We start from the raw sequence: 24,366 nt of genomic DNA on the forward strand, positions 1-24,366 counted from the left end.
CACATTTGCATTAAAGAAGACTTTTAATCCCTTGGTGGGATTAAAATTATATGTTTCCTTAAATTGGGGGAGTTACATGCAGAAAGTTACAAAAATAAAATAAAAGAACACTTGTTAAGATGAGCTGAACATTTCTGGGACAAGGCAAAGGCCCAAGGTAAAGTGTCCTATACTGAAATGAAATAAGTGCCAATTCTTAGTAAGATTTTCAGTCTTCCCGTCAGATTACAATCTACCGCTCACCATTGCTCTGAATGTTACCTATCTCAGATATGCTCTAATACTGAGACTTCACTATATTCACCAATTTTAGGTGGATTCAACCCAGAAATATATAGATATACCCTTAAGTTCCATTAAAAACAACATCAACAACAACAAAAAACAAACAAACAAACATAAAAACAAGGTCATAATCCTGAGCCAAAATTCTAACAAATATGTATCAAACTTCTACCCTGCTACAGGTATATAAAATTAATTTTCAAGATAAGGCAATAAGAACATTAAGTTCCCTAAAACTATTCAAAACAAAGAAAATATTCTATCAGAGCCTCAGCTTCCCATGAGGCAGCAAAATAGAAAGAGACGAGGCTCTGGAGTCAGACCAAACTGAATTCTAATCCTACTTGTACAATCCTCAGTTGTGGGATTTTGGACAAGATGCTGTAAAATGAAGATGACAATGCTACATAGATTAAATAAGATAATGTATAAAAATTGCCTAGCTTATTTCTTACACACTAGTAGTTGCTCAAGAAATGATAGTTTGCATTAATAATGTTACTACAACAGAAACTGCAAAACAGTAACTCTGCTACCATCTTCTAAATTCACTGAAGAACCTATCATAGTATTTGGCATATGAAAAATTTTTAATAAATGCTAGTTGAAAGAATGAGCACTGAATGAAATCCAACCTGAGAAGAGGTTGAAGCACTTCCATCTATCTCAATTCCTCTTAGAAGGATTTCCTAGGAAACAAGTTTTACTTATTTTTTTTTCTCTTCTGGTTGTTTGAATACTTTAAGAGCAATATTATTTCCCCCTGTCCTCAAATACCATTCCAAGAGACAGATCTAATTTTTCCATTCTCTTATTAAACCATGAGGTGGTAGTAACTAGGATGTTCCAAATTTCTCAGGCCCCAAGAGATTCCGATTAGGTTGGTAGAGAAACCAACAGTCAAGTTCCTGAGCAGCAGACCAGCTCCAAGTTCTGGTAACGCCAGGGTAGTGGGCTTAGAACAGACTACTTTACAGCTTTCCCTCTGCCTCCACTCTCCCCAGAAACTAGCAGGCTGGCACCCAGTTTCTCTGATCATGGTCAACATTCCTAAGTTCTCCACAGTATGCCAACACTCATTTAGTCACCACTTAACCGTAAGACTAAGCACTGTGGCAAAATCAAACGTGGAAGAAACAATGAACACAAGTCTTAGACGTGAGTCCTTGCTTAGCTCTGCTATTAACAAGTTATGTGATGTGTGAAATATCTTCTAACTAGTTCTCTGTTTTCTCCTTAATTAAAGGAGATAAGAAGTGAGTCATTAAGAGCACAGGTTTTGTAGACAAAAATGTGTGGCTTTGTACTTTGGCTCTCCAATTATGAACACTTTGACATTAAACAAGTTACAGAATTGCTTCCTATACCTCAGTTTCCAAATTGATGAACTAGGGACAATAATAACAACATCATAAGCTAGTTGATAAAAGTCAATGAGTCAATGTGTTTAATATACTTAATCAGAGCATAACATAACATACAGCATGTTATTGTTAGTATTATTAAGATTATCTATATTATCTCATGTCTACAATTATAAACCTCTATACAAGGGCCCTACTTTGTTTACATTGTAGCATGGAAGACAAGGCTAATAACAATGAATTATAGATCAAAACAGAAAATATAAATGAGATTTAAAAGAAGTCAGAAGAGATAGGAACTACCAAATGTAAAGTAATAAAGCAAAGGTGAAGAGACAAGAGATTAATACCAAATAATGTTATCAAGTCCAACTGAGAAGCTAGAACGTTCAGATAGAAACATAGTAAATTGCATTTAAACTGAGTTATATGAATAGAAATAACTTATATATCAGAGGCATTTTCCCCAATATATGCAAATAAGTTTTACCCTACAACTTCAAAAATGCACAATATCATATTTCATGACATTTGAGTCTAAATCTACAAATTAGAGACACACTTACTTCTTGCCCCTTTAAATTTTCTGTGGAAAAAAAAATTCCCATGTATCTGATCTCCAGTTCAAAGCTCATATGACACAGTGGTCATATTAAACCATGGCTCTTTATGAAACTAGCTTGAGCACTTTAGAATACAAAATACCTGATAAGAAGCAACACAAAAGGACAATGAACACAAGCTGAACTATATAGATTTGGGGAAGCTGAAGCATAGAATTGTACCTACAAAAATACCTTGATTTCTGTGAATTTGTTTTACAGAAAACTAAGAATTTCATTGTTTTAAAAACAATGTCTGAAAAACAAAGGAAAGCAAGTCAAATATAATCCGTGCAAAGGGATATTAAAACACACACAGAAAAATGCTTCTTATCCCTGACCTAATGTTCTTCCTACTCAGTATCACAGAGACCACAGAGTTCGTGGAAAGAAGATAAATCACATGAGAAACAAAACAAAAAAAAAAACATGCACCAGAAAGCAGAAGGCTATGGTCACTTTAATCTGTTTGGTTCATAGAAAGAGAAGTCCACAAATTTGGCAAAGCACAAAAAGGGGAAAATAACCTAGCCATTTCAAAATTGGTTTCCTAAAATTATTTCATCTGGAAAACTCAGGGCTTTTTTGGGTGTGTGGAATTTACTTTCTTCTTATAAAATCAAAATCAAATGAGTAGGAACCAGGAGTTTTAATTCAAAAGTGGAAATCTCATCTTGATGTTATCTACATCTGACATTATTATATTCCTTTTTTCTTCTAAGGTTAGTACTCTAAACTTGGCCCTCTGCTGCTATCCTCCCTCTATGGTATTGAAAGTGTTCATTAATTTTCGTTTCATTAAGAATTTCTGGTCCCTTGATTTCTGTTTTAAAACCAGTGTCTAAAGATTCACCATTGTGCAGCGTGGCGCAGATGCCAATGGCAGTTGTGATATAATCAGGACTGTGGTTTAGAGTCAGGAAGATGAGGGAGAAAGTGCTATGTATCTAAGATAACTACAAAACACGGGGTCTGCTGCAGTTCTAGGTTAGCTCATCTCACATCATGAATCCGAGGGGCATGCTCATCAGTCAGTGGTCAGGCTAGGTGAATAATAGACATTTTTAGGGTAGCGTGACATGATAGTTGGCCTTTTCAGCTACCCGTTTATACTTTCAAACTGGAAATAATAACAGGAATGCAATTTTACTGGGAATAGCATCACAAAACAATAAAATTTTAAAAAAATGTCTTCTCAAACAAAACATAACCCCCCACCCCAAACAAAACCAAACAAAACCCACAGCTGTTTAAGAGACAGGACCTGAAGGAAGCTAGAGGGAGAAGATGGTAGTCTCATCAGAGCCCTCCAACACTGATTTTTCTGCTTGAAGTATGACTTACCTTAAATTATTTTATACTGTCTTTTAAATCAAAAGTTCTAAGGATCAAGGACAATCAGGAAAAGAAAGCTAGCAGTGCAGGTTCCCGTGTAAGTCAACAACATCTTTATTGAAATAAATTGTTGGTTATGAGTGGGTCCTGAGAGAAATGGGGGTGCAAACAAATTTAAGGCATTGTCTCTTCCCTGAAAGTGGTATTTGTTTCATCAAAACAAGAGCTTCTTAAGATTTACAGTGTTCTCTACAATTTTTATATTCATTTATACTATAAAAATATTGCAAGGGAGTATTCTCTATATAGATAAATTTAAAGAGTTATTATATAGTGAGAAAACAACATAATATTGTTTTAAATTTATTACAAAGTTAAAAAGAAATATTTATTCTATTTAATACTCTCTTCTTAGTACTAAAATATTACACAACTTCCTATGGCTATCTCATGCTGTATATGAAAAATAATTGTACTCACACTCCAAATTAGCTATGATCTATCATTTGCTTCAATATGAGTCTGTTTCAACTTGCAAATATATATTTAATAACATAGCAACAAAATAAACTAAAAAAAAAAAAAGAGCAAAGAATAATCAGCTTACCCTCTGTCATAAAGCTACTTTGTTGCCTCTAATGTATTTTAATCCTGGAAACTTACTTGATTTAAAAGGTAACATTCTGATAATTAACCAAACATTTAATAATATGATTAATGTTTCTGTTTTTATTTACTGTCTCACTTTCAACTAATTTCATCACTTTAGTGATAATGCAATTTTTCTCCTACAAGGGCTGATACCTTTCATAATCTCAAACATGAATTTGAATGTGAACTTGAATAATTGCTGCTTCACTAAAACTTGTTGAAGTGGAGAACGTAAGGCATTTGAGGTATCTAAACATCTGACTTCTAAACAGCTGCGAGAACTATGGCTTTCAAACCTTACCGGCCACCAATAAATATCAAGGTATTAATTTGAACATCGTTTCTGGAGACAAAGAGACCCACCTCAGGCTCAGAGCCAGCAGTTGCTCCTTTGACTTCAGCAGCTCTCCCACTTTAAAACTTGCGTAGCCCAAGATGCTTCGCTAAAAATGAAAAGAGAACGAATGATTTTCATTAATTTCTGATGTTTGAAATATTTTTATCATGCAAATCAAATAAAATTAGTCTTTAGAATGAATATTAGCCAACAAATATTGCAAAGACAGATAAACAACTATCAAATCCACCTCATGGGGCAGGCTTGAGAGGTACAAATGAATCCTTTTCATTAAAAACAAAGAGATCAATAGCCTGAAAAATAACAAGTTATATAATTCCACAGCCAGGACTTTTCCATTAACTGTAATTTTCTCCTCATGTGAAAAAAAGATGATAAACTTTAAATATTTACCAATGCTGTCGTTCTTATTATAATTCCTCAAATCACTGGCAGCAACAAGTTTGTATCCAGATATGAGCAAATCTGTTAGTTGAAGCTATTTTTATGTGGGACTCTGTACAAGTTAAAAATAGAAAGGCTATATTTCTCCCCAATCATAGAAACATTTAAAGCGTTTATTTCCTTTGTTATTTCTATACTAGCATGGGACAATTTCATTCCAACACAAATAAAAGGAATGGTACTCGTCTGCTACATTTTCTAAAATTGCCTTTTTAACCTGTCATGCTGTATGTTGACTATCTATGAATATCTGCTTTCTACATTGTTTGACTCATAATGTTAAAGAATAAAAGAGTAAATTGTTTTTTTTTATTTTCTTTTCCAGGATAGAATCTTTTATCTCTTCTGATTTGAAAGTCACAATATGATGGTATACAATAAATAAGACTTCTCATTCTCCCTCAAGGCCAATCCCACATTATTTCCTATGCTACTGCTGCCTACTGCATTCTAATACACCATGAGCGGTCAATACTACCTCTTCTAGAACATTCTCTCCTCAGGTCTGTTGCTGGGCTGCCCTAACTGGCCTCATACTACTTAAGGGCAACTGATCATTCAAATTGGGTGTTTTTGTTTGTTTGTTTTGTTTTTTTTTTTTTGAGGAAAGCATGCAGTCATTCCATACCTGAAAGGATATGTCTACACTAGAGGCTGAAAGAAGATCTATAGATCAGAACTGTGTCCCTCTTTTCAAAGATCTAACTTAGAAGAGCTTGTTTCAGAAGACTTAAAAGCCAGTATTTCAAATATAACTCAGTTCTAAAGTTGGAGATGCCTATGTGCTATTAATGATAAATCAAGTTAATTCACTGGAAACTGAAATAAATGATTTAGACACCAAGTCACCAAACCCAGAAGATTCTAAGATTAAATTATTAAGTAGAAAACAAATTAGGTGAAAATAGAGGGTTTGTGGAAATAAGTTCTGATGACAAGTCAATGGGAAAAGGGTGAATGGAGGCAGAGAAGGAACAAAGCATGCAGAAATTAGGGCTTTTCAGCAAGAAGCAGAGAGAGCCTAAGAGAGAGTCAGCTGAACACAAGAATTTGTTCCCTCATCAGAGATGCCTTCTAGACCTATCCTATATAAAAGAGCACCCTCTCTTCCACAAAAACATTCTGTTAGTCTCTATTCCTTGCCCTGATTTAATTTTCTCCATTGGCACTTATCACAACTTGAAATATTATATATTTAAGTACTTGTTGTGGTTTTATTCTCCTACCCCCTTAAAAAAATTTGATATGTGACGCTCCACAAGGAGCTTTATTTTGTTTTCTGTTGAATCCCCACTGCCTATAACACTGTAGGCACTCGATAAATATTTCTGACAATGAATGAAAGAGTGACAGACACTAGCTTTCAAGTCTTTCTATGAGATATGGGAGAAATGCTCCTGTTGTAGATATTTATTTGTAAACTACTGTAATTCAGTGAAATTTCTGAAATCAAAACAGTTTTTAGACTGTGTAGATTTTATATTATGGTAGTGAGTTTCATTTTAGCATTTTATACTTTAAAGAGATGTCTACCTCACCTCCTCTTTCATTGATAATCAGGGTTTTTTTTTCTTTTAGTAGTAGTATTTTAAATTTCAACCCTTCACTCATTATCCTTACTCAAAGAGAATTCTTAACCAATCAGAAAGCTCATGGTGCTCCCAAATTTCAAATTATTTTCTCTTTGCCTTTTGAAAGTCTAAACGTATGGAGAGTTTTAGAATTAATAAAATATAACTATCCATGTCATGCTCTTCCTGTGGTCTGTTTGGTAATAAAAGCAGCAAACACCCCAGATTGGAATGTAGCAATAACAGACAGGTGGAGATGCTATTTTCAGACATGAGTTACAGACACACCATGAGGCACAGCTGCAAGTACAGTGTGTGACCACAACCCACTGAATGTCTGTCCCATCCACCAGACCAGGGCCTCCTTTGGAAGCAGTGACCTTGGCTTGTTCATCCTCATGCCAGGCCCAATGTCTGGAACAAAGCGGCCGGGTGATTGTCTGACTGCTGAACCGTGAGTGTAGCCATTGTGCCAAGAACAATGGCCACAAGTCACTCTTTTCCATCACAACATGCCAGCCACATACTTGATGCTGAAGGATAACAGGAGAGCTTACACCCATAACACAACCTCTTATCAGTCAATGTTGATGATGATGTTACAGCAAGATATTATGAAAAGTTGTCAATCTAAAGGAGAGGTTATTTGGATATACATATCTTATTTACTCTAAAAATAACTATACATTGGGGCCTCATATTGCATAAAATACTCTGATTAAATCCAAAATTTTAAAGACACATAGAATTTTTCACCTTGCAACACCAACAATGGCATTGTCTATAATTGACTTTCTAGGAAGATTTTGTTTGTTTGCTTCACATTGATATAAATGAAAGTAGATCACTGCTCCCTCTCCCCAAAAGCTGGAAAACAAATCATTCATCAGCATGAATATTCACTGAAATCAGCATGAAAGAAGAATTAGAGGGAATACAGTCTTCTCTATCTGAAACTTGAATTCCCATGGAAGGAAATGCAATGCACTAATGAAAAAAAATAACTTTATATACAATCATTTTAACATTGTTGTCACTATAATCATTATCACAGAATTTAAGAGCACTTCCTTAATTTTTTAAATATTTCAAATATTATTCAAGGGACAATTTTTCCAGTCTCTTAGGTGGTATTTTATAATTCTCTTTTTCAATGGCCTATATTGGGAGCTCTAATATCAGGGGTACAATAAAGAAGACAAACAAAAATATAAAGCCTCCCTAGAGTTAAGAGCTCAGAGGCCTGAAATATGGTCCTAAATCAATTATTCTGTTCAGATATGGAAATCTGGGCAAAATAGTCACTTCTCCCAACCCTAGGTATTGGTAAGCCTTACTTCCCTGTCTTCTCACAAAGTCAGTCATCTTGGGCAAGTTGCTCAATCACTCTAGGTATCAGTTTCTGCATGGGAAAATAGGATATGATAAGTGTACCTTTCTCATAGCTATGGTTGTGAGGATTAGAAAAAATAATCTAAGCACAGAGTTTAGTACAGTGCCAGGCAAATATGAAGTGCCCAACAAGTATTAGCTTGTATCACCATGCAAGCTACAATAATTCACCCAGAAGGCAGGTGACAAAAATATGTAATCCCATCTTAAATACTCTTTGGAGAAGGTAGAGCATTTAAAAAGTCTATAGAAATACCAGCAACAACAAAAAAAAGAAAAGATATATTTAAAAATAAAAATCAGATTCACAGGAAATATAAATTAGAAGAAATTCTAGGTAAGAGAAATGAAAACAAAAAGATAGGTAGGCTATAAGGGCCTCTGCAGTTCTTATTATTGAGCAGATGTGACCCAAGGTTCTTTGTAGCTCAAATTTTTATTAGGTCACATGGAATGTTTATCAGAGCCCAAGACAATCTACATGGAATCAAAGAATGTCAAGGCTTAGAGAACTTTTGGTAATTTTGAGTCTGGAGATGAAGAAACTAGGAGCCATAGAACTAGTTAATATGCAGAGGCCAAGTTAGAACTTAGGTTTATTGCTTTTCGGTCTGGCTTTCTTTCATCCCCATCAAGCTGTGCCTCATTTCCAGAACAGGTAGCAGTTCCCTTCCCTTGTGAGGGGCTCTCTGCCCACACAACATGCAGCTCTGACCTTTCCTGCCTGCTCATGACAGTGCAACACTCACAATTATCATTTTGGTGTAAGGACCCCAAAGCAGATGATCATTAAATTGCTGGATGCACGATTTCAATCACTCACCTGGCTGAAGAGTAATATCAAGTAGGGTGAAAAATAGTAGGACATCTGTCTCAATCCCTGGCCTCTCTCTATGGGGACTGCATAAATAGTTTATCCTACCGGATACTTCTGAGACTCTGAGCAAGTCACAGACATCCAGACTGCTCACCAAGGCTCAAAGCCTCTGAGCAGCAGGTCCTTGACCACTTCCTGGCTAAGCTACACAGGAGGTAACTCAGAGCCTGAGGATGTGCAGCCTTATACATATCACCACAAACTTGCCAGATCACCAGCACTTATATTAATCTCACAAAGCCTGAAGCCAAAGTATAGGTTTCCTTTATGCTCCACATTTGGCATGGACATATCCAAAATTTTCCAAACTGCTATCCAGTTCTTAAAAGCAGCCTTTCCTCCCAACTATTTTCTACATGTGGTCACTAGCTATATGAGGCTCTTGAGCATTTTCTCTTCATGCAAAATACACATCAGGTTTAGAAAACAGTATGAAAAAAAGAATGTTAAATATATCATTAATAATTTTTGTACTATAGCATTTTGAAAGCTTATTTTGCATATATTGCATTAAGTAAAATATATTATTGAAATCAATTTCACCTCTTTCTTTTCACTTTTCTTTAAACATGGCAACTAGAAAATTTTAACTCGCATATATGGCATGCATTTGTGACTCACCCTTACATTTCCATTGGACAGTGCTAATTTAGAGCTTAAAAGAATAGATCAATAATATTTTGATTTATTCTCATAAAATTGCATACAGGAAATGTAGTTCAAAATTTGAAGTCTTTGAAGAGCCAAAGTTGGTATCATAAGGCCAATACAAAACATATCATACATGTATCTTTCTCAGGGCCCAGCTACTTTTTCTTCACTGACAACCTAACAGCTATGGTTGCATGGTTCCCCACTCCAAGGAAGGAAAGAGAATAAATGAACTATGAACCCAAAAAGACATCAGAGAGAAAAATGAATTGAGGAAAAAATCTATTAAAAGTTAGTAAAAAGAAAAAATAAAGCAAGAAAAAAAACTTTTAAAAGACTGAGTAGAGCTGTGTATTATAAAAATTACATCTTTGCTATCAATATACCTCAAAAAGTCTTAGAATAGATTGCAATCTGCTTGCCTAAGGCATAAAAAAAAGTCTTGGGTGTTTCCAATAGATGGTGCTTAAGAACGCAGAGAAATGTAGGGAATGTATTTAAAAGAGTCATAATTAAAAATTTCAGCTATTTTTTAATTGGACTACTTAATAGTTAAGAGTCCTTAGCCTGTTACAATAGCAGAGTTGTCAAAGGACATGTAATAGACATGTTGTCAATGTCCTTGGAAAAGAGCTTAAACTCTCAGACTTCTATTTTGGTGTTCAAGGAAATACTTTGAGTATTGAATGATCCTTGATCAATTACCTTTGTAATCACTGGCACTTCATAGATGTTCAATGTGTGTGAATTCTTTTCTATCTCAAATAATTTATACTGAGAGTATCAGAGAGCAAAGCATGTTGACTTGTTCTTATTTAGTCTCATTCTCACCATGCTTAAGATTTAATTCTGTAGTAATTGCCATTTTATTGGCTTCTGATGTGTCATAAAATATGCTAGACTTTACCAACTTATCACAATCATTTCTGGACCTCTTTTTGTTCTGTTGGTCCTAAAAAATATAAGATGGTTGCCAAAACAAAATCATGGTATGGTCCCTGATTCATTCAATACATATCAAATATTTGCTAATTTCCAGGCACAAAGGCAGGTATATTAGAGTGAACAAAATAAGCAGTGACTTTGCTATCATGCACGAAGTTTAACATCTAGAATTGCCTACCTAATATCCATTTTGCCGCTCTCTCATTACTAATGGAACCTTAACTTTATTTAACTGAGAAATGTACCAAGATTGCCTTCTTGCTAGGGATTCAACTCTTCCTGGTGATTTATAAGTGACAGTCTACCAATTGATAATTCTGGGAAAGTTATTGTCCTCCCAAATTAAACAGTCAGGCTTTGGCCATTCTCCCTTCTTCTGACCTGGAAAATGATACTGGAGGTACAATGGCCAGATTGGGCAATACTGTAAGAAAGAAGGAGCAGGAATATAGATGGACCTGGTTGCTTGGAGTCATTCTTGAGCAGCTGCATCAGCCCTGAACACTTTGCCCCAAGACTTCTTTTTTGTTCCCTAAGACTTCTTATTATGAAATAAAAGCAAATCTGTTACTTTAAGACACTCTTTGTCAGGTTACTTGTCCCCGAATGCCTTCCTAACATACAGCACACGTGTCTCAGAATGCCAAGTGAGTCTTTGACAAAGATGAGAACACTAAAATGCACTGCATTAAGTTTAGAGAACCTTCAGCATTTGGAGCCAGGAAGCAACCTCATCACAAGCCTTAATGAGAGGAGCCATCATAGAGAAATAGACCTATTAGTAACCACCACACACCCAGTTACTATTAGGCTAGGGTTAGAAGAGAAGAGAGGTCAGCATTTTGGGGTGTACCATTTAGGAAATGAGGCTAGTCCCTGTTCTTCATCATCCCCCAGGACACCTTTATTCCCAAATCCAAGGGGTTCCAGTTCCAAAGAATCTCTTGTAAAGCTTGAAGGTGTCCAAGCCATCTTTATGTCCACTCTATTTGGGACTGGTAATTGTCCCTTAAAAACTGTTGGCTATCCAGTGCCTGATGTTGCTGGGGTTTGTAAGAAGAATCAGCAGTCAGATGGTAGAGCTGAAAGAGGAAACACCAGTGGGGCAGCCTACATTTCTTCTGTGTGGCATGGCAATGAGACATGACAGAAAAGTGGCTGAGAGGGGCCACCTACTAGAAAAGTGGATCTCAGCAGTGAGAAGGTGGGGTGGCAATGGGCAGTGGAGGGGATCGAGCCAGAACTAGATCTCCTGTGTGGGAAAATGGAGTGGAGAGAACTCTAAAAGGCCCCCAGAAATACCCATATTTGTGCTCCACAGGAGAGCCAGAATTTCAACATCTGCCACATACAGAACTCTGGAGGCATCAAAATCAGCAGAATGGGAAACTGCACCCTAATAATGGACAAGCAGAGAAGGAACCTTTGTCTCCTCTCTACTTTCTCCCTGCCACAGCAGCTGAGCAGTAAGAAAAGGGCAGGCCTGTGTGAGGACCTGTGTGAGTGTCAGCCTATCCTCCCCTCCACAGCAAGTTGCTAGAGGCACAGACAGGACACTAGCTAGGGACAGTAGGACAGGATGGAAGAAAATAATTTACGATAAGGGACAAGACTGAAGTTTTAAAATGAATAAGATATATTCCCAGAACTTAAAGAAGACAAAATATAGGGAAATTTTACACAATTAGGTTAAGACGTCATTAAAATATCAAGCAAGGGGAAATTCAACACAAAAGCAAAAAAAAAAACAAAAAACAAAAAACAATAAACACGGGTTGGGGGTGTGGTGAAGTGTCACTTAGTGGGGAAAAATTAAACCAGTTCATGTATCTTGATCCTCAATAACTAAATGGGACTCCTTAATAAAATAATGTATTAAGTAACCATAACAATAATTACAAAATTTGGAAAGGTCTTATGTTTTATGAGGAAATGTAAAGGTGTGATGAGAGCTTGCAATAGAAGATTCCAGTGTGAAGGAGGGCACCTGGGGTGGTGGCAGAAGGCAAGGGACATGTGGGTCACACCCTGTGTGGGGAGAGGGAGAGCTGTGTGGGCTCTGGTTGGGAAGGCCTGGGGCTGGGAAGAGCTTGCTGTCCTGTTTGAGGAGCCAAACAAAGACGAGGCCTGAGCACAGAGATTGGAATGGAGGCTAGAGCAGAAAAAGAAGAGATTGAAGAGGCAGAGAGCAAACAAGGCAGGAAGACTCACTTGAGTAAAAGGGAGTTATCCAACCTGTCTACCAGGTCCAACTGGGCAGAAACTGGAAGCTCCCGTCAGGTATGAGAGCACAAAGTGCCCTTTTCCATCTCCTTCATGCCAGGTGCAGTGACAGACAATTGCTCAGTCAACTCAACTTACACTTTGGTGTGTATTTTTGGAGAGCCCCTCTTCAAAAGGAAATGCACAGAGCTCTACACACTTAATGGAAGAATGTTGTCAATTGCCTGTAAGATTTCAGGAAATTTCAAATGAGCCTTTCAGTTGCCTCAGGCCCAGGGCCTCTTAGACCCAATTTACTTCTGTACTTTTTTCTCCTCCCAAAATGCACAGATATCAGGGACTTAGCTGGCTGTGCTTTCTTTTCCCGAGGTGCCACTGCCTCTTGTCTAAGCAGAAAGCACCTATGTCCCTCTTGCCATCTCAGCTTCTGAAGGCTGGAGATGTGATGGTCCAGATGCAGTAAGAAAACTTCAAAAGGATTTTCCAACACTGGTCTGAACCTTGGAGGTAGCCTCACTTTTGCCTTGCATCACACTGTTGAAGCAGCAGGAAGGAGAAAACATCACAGTTGTGCTGCTGGTTCTCCACCCCCTTCCTGAAGCTCACATCTGCAATTTTCCCAGTCTCCTGCTGATCCAGGAATGTTGGCTCCCAATCACATTTTAGCTACCTGCAGGGCAATTTCTAGGCCCATCTCTAGCCAGCTGGACTAAATCTGAATTCATCTGAGGATGATTTTCAGGAGACAAGGAATGAATTTTGTGCAATTCAGCAAATATGTGACAACAACTCCTCGGATAGTCACACCCTGTTAATTTAACTCAATTTCATGTGTCAGCTACCAGGCAGGAGGCTAGAGAAAATCCAAAAGATTAACATAGAACTGATTTGTGAGTCTTTTGGAAACATAAGAAACACTTACCCCAACCTCTGGTGGGGGATCCTTATGTTCAGGTAGGACACTGGTTCGGACCTGTGGAGAAAAACACAATTTCATTATGACTTTGGAGAGCGGAAACCAGTGCAGAAGCTACGCACTGGGGCTGGGTTTCAATTTCTTTCATCTGGCAGCTATTCAGACTCAGTGGTTAATCATTAATGAAGATACCTGTGTGATACCCTGGCAGGAGCCCAGTGAAGCTGTCCTTTTATAGTTCCTAAACATCCTGATTTTCCTAAGGAGACAGAACTGCATGGCTCTTCACCCCATCACCTCCTTGTCAAATACAGAGATACCCAGGATTTAGGTGACTTACCTTTTAATCTCCTTAAAAAGCAGCCCTCATTCAACATCCAAGGGAAAGGATAGAGGTGGTATAGAGAAAGTAATTCTATGTGTTCAATGCATATTTATTCTTTGAATGAGCAACAAAACCGTAGGATGTCCCTCCCACTTGAGAATTATGGGGTTGAATTGTCAGGTACCATAATCTTAATTCATTTAAAAAGCAATTCTCAACTGGGGAGGAGGGAAAGTAGAAAACAATCAGTCACTGGGGAATCTTTTCATCTGTTTGAAAAAGCATTCCAAGTGATATATTAACTCCATAGATTATAAGTAGACATGTTTCTTCTGCTGAACAGTCATCCTCAATTCTGGCTGTACATTAGAATCACTGGGGACCTTTTTAATCTATTGGTGCCCCTTCTTGTCCTCAGATATTCTCATTTTAATGTCCAGATATTGTCTATGATTCTCTACTTAAGAAAAAGATGTTTCAAATGAACAGAAATGACAAGTCTCTTTCTCACTTCAGAAACAGCTAGCAAAAGCAAGAAACAACTCCAGTATATCTTAATTTGAAGTAATGATGAGAGAAACAAGTAAAATGAAGACAGAACAATATATAAGCACACCCTTGTTTAATAGAGGAGCAGGTGATGGGGTTGGGAGTGGAGAGCAGTGGTCCAGAGGCACTGAATAAATCAACATTTTATAGAGCCATTTTGACAAAATCCCTTTGGAGCAGTGCTAGCAATCACACTTCTCTTCAAATCCCTGAAGTCCCGACATACCTCACCATACTGTGTCAATTCTCTCAGGTGGAAGGATGCTTATAATACCTCTAATAATATCAAAATATTTGAACCAGCTCCTGATGGCCTGCTGATCTTTTGTCAGTCATTATGACTCAAAAGTGTTCACCAGAGCACAAAATAAATGACAGGAGAGATCCCAACAGAGTAAACAACACAACTGGCAGAACACACTCAACTCAGGATAGTATGACAGAGCCCTGAGCACTCACTGCCTAAGAGCACCTGCAGTTTGGTAGCTGTTGTAAAAATTTTTGGCCCCAGAGTGTTCAGATGTACCATTCAGTCTCATTATCTGAGAGTTTTCAGCTGATCTCAAAGCAAGAGGAAACCATATATTAATAGTGGGCTGTAATGGACTGTGTGTATATATGTATGTGTGTGTGTGTGTGTGTGTGTGTGTGTGTGTGTATGTACTTTATTTTAAGAAAATATTTGAGCACCAAATAATGTTATTCAAGGAATATGCTTGAATTTAGAAATAAAGTGAAAGTTAGAAATTGTTTAGGGTCAATATATTTAGAACTGCATAAAGTATTTGATTTAGATATTTTATATTAAAATAACTGTATGATTTAATGTTGGAAAACGGTAGAATAATACTGATAATTCCTACAACACAGTCCATTTAACCCTTAAATTTATATTAATTTTGTAGTGAAATGCTAATCCTGCAGAAAATAAACTACAGAGGAAGAAAAAAAAAAGGATTCTTTAATCTAAAGTTGCATACTATGCAAAAAGTCAAAAGGTATTCACTAATGAATTAGCGATATCCAATATGCGTGTGTGTGTGTGTGTGTGTGTGTGTGTGTGTGTGTGTGTGTGAGAGAGAGAGAGAGAGAGAGAGAGAGAAAGTCAAAGAGAAAGAGAGATTGGTGGGGGGTGGGGGAGGTGGGGAGGTGGGGCAGACACAAATTAAACCTCACTTTGTATACAAAGAAGTATTCTGAAAAGCACATGTATGTTACAGTTTTCTAAATCTAGGCATGTTTTAAATCACTAGCAGAGCTCCTAAATTAGAGGACTGAAAGATAAAACTTTTGTAAACCTATTCCAAATTGTATAATGTCAGTATTTTGTACAAAAAAAATATCTAAATCATTACATATGTGCAGTACTAAAACTCTCATATTTAAAGTCAACACTATGGATGTTAGGGTATATAGGCTACACATCAATTATGTCTTTCTTGCTTAAGCTATATCTCTTATTACAATAAATACAAACCAGGTGTCAAGCATTGGACTTGTCAATGAATAAAGCCCATTCTTTCTCTTTGGGGCTTCAGTCTAGTGGAGGAAGAGATGTGCAAACAATCCAATAATATGCAATAAGTGCTATATTAGAAGCACCGGCATTTTCCTGTGGGCATTCAGGGTAAGGAAACTAATTTGGCCTGCAAGTGACAGAAGAACTTCATAGAAGAGGTGGTCTCGGTTTTGAAGGATAAGTAGGAATTTAAGGTGAGGAAAGATGTGATAAAACAGGGTGTTATTTAATAGACATGGGGAAGCACACATCATGGAGCTATAAAAGCCCAACTGCATTCAGGAAAGAGTGAGTTTTCTGATGATGCTATAACATGGAGTCCTGTCGGGAAGTAGCTGGAGTTAAATATGTTTAGGGGGATAGGAAGAGACCACTTACTGAAGGGGGCTATACTTCGTGCTAAGGAATCGGGGCTTTATATGATTTCTGGGCAATAGAAAATTGGGAAAGGCATGCTCATACCCCCTCAAATCATCCCCAAGCTGCCCCTGGGTGGCCTTTGGAGAGTTATTTAACCAGGTGCCATATCTTTAACATGGGGCAAATAAGTAAACCTCATAAATTTGTTGTCAGGATCACATGCTTTCCAACACTTAGAGCAGTACTATCATGGGGGTGAATTGTGTCCTCCAAAAAGGATATATTCAAGTTCTAACCCCCGTCCTGTGAATGTGACCTTATAAGGAAACAGGGTCTTTGAAGATGTGATTAGTTAACACCAGGCCATACTGGATTAGGGTGGGTCCTAAGCCAATATGGCTGATGTCCTTGTAAGAAGAGAGAGATCTGGACAGACAGACAGACACAGGGGGAAGACCATGTTATGACAGAGATTGAAGCACTGCAGCTCCAAGCCAATGAACACCAAGGACTGCCGGCTGCCACCGGAAGTTCCCCTATGGGGTTCTGAGGGAACATGCCCCCGTCGACACTGTGCTTTTGGACTTCCAGCCTCCGCAATAAATTTCTGTTGTTTTAAGCTACCTAGTTTGTGGCACTTTGTATGGCAGTCCTAAAAAAAATAGGACAAGTACTTGAAACAGAGAGGAAAAGATGGAGGAAGGTTGAGAGGAATAGAGAAGGGGAGGAAATGGGGAGGAAAGGGAGGAAGGGAAAGAAAAAAGGGAGGGAGGGAGAGCCAGGGAGGTAATTGGGAACGAAGGAGGGAAGGAGGAGGGATGGGGTGGATATGTCCCTGCAAAAATAAACCCTAAACAGATATAGATGAGACCACTTGAAAAGGAAGGGATGCAGCAATGGCTGTCACTGCAGCATTCAAAATATTCCAGTTCATCGGCAATGCCATGCCTCCTGAGAATTAGCGGCCTTCCTTAGGAATTCATTTTTCCTTTTTTGGTCTTATTAGCAGCTCTATCCCTGCTGTTCTCCACCACACCCCTCCTCTTCCTTCCTGGAACATCATGATGTCTGCCTGACTACACCCTTAAAGTTCTTACAGCTCCCTTCTGTCCAGAATTTTATGACATCAAATAAAGCAAGGCAGACCAATTAATAGGAGTGATCACAGAGAAGATTATATATTCCATCTTGAATATACTTAAGGTACATGTAAAACAATTAAGATCAAAATTGTACATAATTTACCTCAAAAAGAACAATAAATAGAACAAATAGCATACAGTGAGTTATACTCACTCTTTCATCAAATCTCTATAGACCAATTCACAAACCTTGATTTTTCCAAGCTAGAGGCTGTTTGTGCTACCACTATGGCTGCTAAAAATAGCACTTTGGTGCCCAAATCTATGGAGAAGGGATGCCTTAAACAAGCTGACCTTGTTACAAAGGCTTGGGCACTGGTGTCCTGGGGGTGGGAGGAGGATGGAGGGTAAGGATTGCCATACTTTGCATGGATGAGTGGCTGAGAATGAGGCAGTGCAACTGCCTGAAATGCTACTAGTTTGTAGGGAATCCGGATTCAGAGAAGGGGAGGGCCTTGTTGCCTTGAGTCTGTCCACCAGGATGGGACTGTCTGACCTCATACAAGGGCATCTCCACATGGGTAGGTGAGGAAGGATCAACCTCCTCCTGGGCAGGCTCAGGGGGAAGGCAGGGAAGGTTTTGGCAGTATTGGAGTTTATGGTAAGGCAGGTAGAGAACCCAGATCCTCTTCCTATACTATTGTCACATCTGGGGAAGTCTCTGAAAATGAATGTATCACTGAAGCTCATACTTTTTACTAACAAAAATGTTACTCTCATTTGAGGTATATCAAATTAGAATATATAATACCATCTCATTTACTTGTTCCACTTGGAATGAGACGCACAACTGCCTTAATATTCAAACACATTGAAAAGCTGTTTGGGATGGCAATGTCTCACCCCTTCCATGATATGGAATTGTCTGGAAGGAAGTGGCCCAGCCAGGATTATATTTCCAAGCTCCCCTTGTACCCTGGTGTAACCACCAATGAAATACCTGTATAATTGATGTTTGCCACATTAAAGTTGGGTTTCGCAGAAGTAGATAGAATGTGCACTCTCCACTGTCTAGTTACTCTTCCAATTGCCAGAATTAGAGGCGTCCAGGTCCCAGGTGATTGCAGAGCCGTGCCTGGGTTCCAGAATCACCACATGAAAGCAAGCCCTCCACTAATCATCCCTACTGGTATTAGACTGTTGTATATTTGTATAAGCTTTCTATTGTTGTGTAACAAATCCCCACAAACTGAGCTACATAAAGCAAGAGCCATTTTTTAGTTCCCAGTTCTATAAATCAGAAGTCCAGGCTTGGCAAGACAGGGTTCTCTTCTCAGGTCTCACCAGGCTGAAATCAAGGTGTTGGCCAACTATGTCCTCATCCGAAGGCTCAACTAGAGACATATCTGCTTCCAAACTGCCTCAGACTATCAGCAGAATTCAGCTCCTTGCAGCTCTAGAGATGAGGTCCCATTTTCTTGATGGCTCTCAGCTGGGACCACTGTGCGCTTCTAGAGGCTGCCTTCATTCCCTGCCATACGGCCCCTCTACCTTAAGTTTAGCAATGAAGAATCCCCTTTGCAACACACCCTTCTCATGTTTAGAATCTCTGAATCCAGGAAGAACTTCTTTTAAGGAGTCACTCAATTGGGTCAGGCTCTCACCACAAAAGTTTCCTTTCTCAAAGTCAACTGTGCCATGTAACATGACCTTATCACAAGAGTAAACTCCATCGTAACACAGTTTCAGTTATTATGCAGGGCAAGTACACCACAGAGTGATAATTTGGGATCTGTCTTAGAATTTGGTCTACCACAGTGTTCAAGATATAAACTTCCATAGGGATGAGACTCTGGAGTTTGGATGTTTACATTTCAGCAGCCAGCATAATTTAGGCCTCCCACTTGTTTTAAATGAAAATTTAGATTCAGTTTATAGTTATGGAGAAATAAAGCAAGATATCTAATATTAAATCCTAATTCACTGATTATTGTTATGCTAGCAAACATATATTAAGAAGTTACTATGATTCAGCTGCTGTTATGAGCACTAGTGATCCTAGAGGTTACAATATTGAGAAGTTATTTCTTGCCCACAGGCAATGATGATTATGTTGTCAGAGTCAAAATGTCTAATAATCATTGCAAAGAATATTCAACTGACTAAAACCTGTCATCCACTCTCAGGTATTGGTTTTACAATTGGTTAATTTTTGTTTTGGATGGAGAAAAGTATCCATGTGCAAACCATAAATAATTTAGATCACAGAATCTTAGAAACAGAAAGGATCTTAGAGGTAACCTGGAAAAACTATGTAAGCGATATAGAAATTTTATCTGAAATATCCCTAAGAGGTGCATCTAAACTTTTTCCTTACTATCTCACAAATCAGTATTATAGAAGTAGTGTTGCAAATTCACATGCAGAAGGCTCCAAGCAGGTTAAGTCAATGAGAGAATTGGGCTGGATATAAAAGACAAAAAGGATTGGAGAGGACATTCCCAGTCCACTAGGAATAGCCAGTATTAAGCAACAAATGATTGTAACCATGCTAGAAGATAGAAATGTGACCAGATCTTCTCATATTTTTAAAGATAAACCAGAAATCTGAATCATTTTGTACCATCATATGATTTAAAAATCTTGGCAACTAATGTGGATCTAAAACACTGTGAGCCAACATTGTAAAGACAAAAAAAAAAAAAAACAAAAAAAAAAACTCTGCAAGTAGGAAAGAGCTCATGAGCCATTTTTTTGTGGTTACATTATTGTAACCTTGGCATTATGGTTCCACGATTGTGGGCATAGGATTGGACTTCCTTAATTGCTGTTCTCTCTTCCAATACCTATCAGCCTATCAGCTATGTGGTCCTAGGGCATATTACCTACCATGTCTAAGGCCATTTCCTACTCTACAGAACAGCATAATAATAGAGAATAACTTAGAGGGAAGTCATGAGAAGTAGGAGAGGAGCTATTTAAAGTGTGTATCAAAAGTGAATAAGAAGTATATATTAGGAGCTCAAAAATTAGTAATAGTAAGGCAAAGCAATCTGATTAAGGGCACAATTTTTAACATTGAGCTAAAATCTGTTATGTTCCACATCTGTCAATTTCAGTGAGCGCTCTACGCTCTTTTTGGAAGAGAAAAGAAAAATTCCAATGACGCTCCTGGAATTGACAATATATTCTGAGAAAATTCCTTCCAGTATCAATAATTGTCAAATACTAATTCTTTTGCAAATGGGTTATTACTAATACTACATATTTTTACCAGAAACATGGTAAATAAGAGGGGGAGGTGTGTCAAAATAGGCCCAGTACTATTTTAAGAGCAAGTATTGTTCTTAACTTTGATTGCTCATGAGATTTACCTGGAATACGTTTTGTTTCATTTTGTTTTTAAATGCAGATTCCCAGGTCACATACTAGACTAATTAAATCAGAATCTCCCAGGGTAGGGTCCATAGGAATCAGTATTTTGTAAGGCTCCCTACTTGATTCCAATGTACAGCTAAGTTTGAGAACTACTGCTCTAAAGTAAATAAGAATGTTTATTTTTCTTATGAGCTTCATAAACTAGCTCTGAATCTTTTGGGAAGTTTCAAAAATGCATTGTGCAATTATCAAGTCACTGGAATAAGGTTCCTTTTGAAAGAAAAAAAATAAAGTTAACAGACATTCAGATCTGGAAGGGACCTTTGACATAATCAGACCATGTTTCCTAAACTTGAGTGTGTACACTAAGCACCTACTGGTATGTTGCTGGTCAGGAGAATGAGCCTCAGACCATCCCCTAGAAGCTTGTTAGAAATGCAGAATCACAGGCTCACCCAGACCTACTAAATCAGAATCAGTAATCCCTGTGCACATTAAAGTTTGAGAAGCTCTGGTCTAGAAGACTGCTTATGAATGCAATGGATCACAGATAAGAATTACAGAATTTTCTTGCATACAAACATGCCTCTGTTAAGGAATGGGATGTTTTCTTTAGGTTATGAAGCTATTTAGTAATTTTTTTTAAATGTCAGTCATCTCTAGAAACTCCAGATTACATCTTCCAGCAGAGAGGTGCCCCCTTTCCCTTGTTAGAAACATGACAATGAGGATCCCTCTCTTCAAACGTCAGGGTTGATCTGGGCTGGAAATTTGGTAAGACTCATTCTATCTGTGGTTCGTTACTCTCCTAGGGTGTGGCCTTCCAGGGCTTTCCATTGAGAGCCTGGCCAGGTTTTGCTCCTCAACCCTGAAAGAATGAAGGAAATTCTTAGAGGTTTTCAGTATGCCCCGCCACCCAAAATCTGCCCAATGTCTATAGAGAGATAACAGCCAGGGAGCTTAGTCCCCTTTGGTCTCCAAAATTATCATTTCAACTTCATGTGAAAACCAAAATCTGCTATTTTCCTGTCTGCCAGCAAGTGAACTTTTGTTCAGCAAAGACTTGATCCTGAGAATCGAGCTACATGGAGAATCTGAAACCACCCCCATGTGAAAAAAGACTTTTTAGATCCTCAGTGTCACTTCACCATTCCAACTAGAGCCTTGTCTCTTGCCTGCTTTTCAGCCGCTCTCTGGTTGCCTAAGCCCTGTGACACTGTAAGGTTTTACTCTGCTTTTTAATTTGGCTTTTTAATCTCCTGCAAAGCCTCAGAATAAAGCAAACGTCTTCTGAGGAAAAAATGCCCTTGAAGTCTCAATTTCTCACTTTATCCAACACAACGACTAAAAGCTTTGCTGGATTCTCTTTCCCCAAATGGCAGCAGCCCTGTGTCTAGGCCAAGTCCTATTCCTCAGCCCACACTGGGAATCAGCTAATCACCCTGGAGGAAAAAAAGCACAGGCTCCTGACAGTCAGTTTGTCGATGAACAGTCTTCCTTCCTCTGGAATTTTAGTCTACTCAGATCTTATTGCTTCCACAGCTCAATGATGCCTTAGCACATGTGATTTTTGTACTCTGCCGGCTTTATCTAAGTGTTGTCACAGGAAGCATCACTTGCCCCACCTACCACATTCTACCTAGTAGTATAAGTCCTAAACTGAACTTTTTAATATCTTGAAGTGATTTTGTTAAGGGATGGAAAATGATATTCAACAGAGCATAGTTAAATGTGATTGGAAAGTAAAAAAAAAAAAAAAAGAAAAAAAGGCATCATATGTTGGTATCTCTACTGAGTTAAGGTCTTTGATAAACCAGTTACAAATGCATAACCATAGTTGGTTCTTTTGGTAAAAGCAGAGTTCACCCTGAAGCCTGAGCACCATCCAAAAATGATCCAGTAATTATTACGTGTGAGATGGTGTCCTGGTCTTTACTAGGTAAATGTGACAGACTTTCAAATGTCAAAGCACACTATATGCAATTATGCCCATAAAAACATTCTATCAACCTCTCTTTTAGCTTGGATGTGTCTAATCTTGGATATGTCTAGATATTTTCCATTTCTCCAAGGCTATTATGCTCACACTACAGCTCTCTAGCCAATGGATCCCTTTGTGTTTAATTGGTGGTTCTAAGATTTCTAATTTCTCTATATGGATGCACCATTACATTAAATTCCACCAGGCCTACTGGAGTCATGCAGTTCTTTAGGTTAATAGTGACTGCAAATGTGGCTCCAGAGTCACATAACTCTGAGTATCTCTGCCATTACCCACATTTTATTCCACTCCCCTTTCAACTATTTCAGAGGTGTATTACAGGTAGGAGAAAGAATACTGAACAGCAAAATATCTTTAGACATTCTTTCCTTTGTCAGAGAGTCTCTGAAAGATACAAGGTCTGCTAAAAAATAAGAGATGCTGAGACTGAGGGCTTGTTTTAATGGAAGAGTCAATGAGGGCTTTCTAAAGCAGTTCTGAGAGTAAACCTTTCAGCTCTCCATACTGTTTAATTGTGAATCTTGCTAAAAGGAAACCTAGCCTGGGAAAGTTAGTGGCTTCAAGATGCAGTCACTTTTCTTTCACTGTGTCTATGAACCACGTCCTGTCTTGTGCACTTACCTAAAGCAAAAAGGATAAACCTTTCTGTTATTACTTCTAAAGAGCTGTCAAATTTAATGAAAAAACTTTAAGTGTTAAGAGGTGCTTACCATTTTTTAAATGGAAATAAAGAATAAGGAAGCTCTTTGCATTGTGAAAAGCACAATCTAAAATATGTTATATAGGCATTGAAGACAATAGCCGATAACTTTCAAACCAACTGTTCATTGTAACTTGAGAATTCCATTCCTGCTTACTTCCAAAGCCCTATATGAGAATATTAACAACATTTGAAAAACATAGTTAGCTCAGTTCAAATCTCATGTATTCTCTACACTACCAGTTTGTTGTCAAGTCAAACCTCCATAACCCACCTCCATCTCCCTTCCTCTCCCTACCACCCAACACACAAAATTAATTGTACCATCATTTTGAAAAGTGAAGAGGGAGCCATTAGGATTGATCTGGATTGATTATATGCTAAAATATCTTTTAACCTTGAAATAAATAATACAAATCTTAAAATTGATGAATAAAGATAATAGAAACAATGATTTCAGAGGCATGTGTATTTTTTTTTTTTACTTGTCTTATTGCATTTAATTCTTACAGCTCTGTGTCATATTATTATTGCATTGCCCATTTCACAAATGGGTTTCAGAAAATCCGGTAATTTGTACAGGGTCATTTCAATAGCAATGTGAGGATCAGGTATTAAATGGTCTGCTCCCAAAGTCTGTGCCTCTTCGGTGACACAGCATGTCTCTTGAGCCCAGCCTGATGGTGAATTTAATTGTCCTCCCTAGGGCTGCCTAACGAGAGTTAAAAAACCAAAAATCTATTAGCCTCAGGGAATAGAAACAGACACAATTTATCACACTGCCAGACTCAAAACATCACCCTTATGTATTAATGGCCCCCAATTAAGACCACAGTC

At 38.0% G+C, this 24,366-nt stretch overlaps 1 protein-coding gene across 4 annotated transcripts in view; it reads right to left on the reverse strand.

Moving 5' to 3' along the window:
* INPP4B (inositol polyphosphate-4-phosphatase type II B) overlaps positions 1-24,366 on the reverse strand; it is an 877,116-nt gene that overhangs the window by 266,379 nt on the left and 586,371 nt on the right. For 3 of the 4 annotated variants that reach the window (XM_037830718.1, XM_037830717.1, XM_037830719.1), the window contains 2 exons: positions 13,621-13,671; positions 4,601-4,680 (listed from right to left, as the gene is read on the reverse strand). In XM_037830718.1, the coding sequence (XP_037686646.1) occupies positions 4,601-4,680; positions 13,621-13,671 (131 nt within the window). Of the gene's footprint in view, positions 1-4,600; positions 4,681-4,988; positions 5,012-13,620; positions 13,672-24,366 lie in introns of those variants that run through there. The other variant, XM_037830720.1, reaches the window with a different exon arrangement.

The sequence above is a fragment of the Choloepus didactylus genome, chromosome 3, assembly GCF_015220235.1.
Source record: "Choloepus didactylus isolate mChoDid1 chromosome 3, mChoDid1.pri, whole genome shotgun sequence".
Taxonomy (NCBI): domain Eukaryota; kingdom Metazoa; phylum Chordata; class Mammalia; order Pilosa; family Megalonychidae; genus Choloepus; species Choloepus didactylus.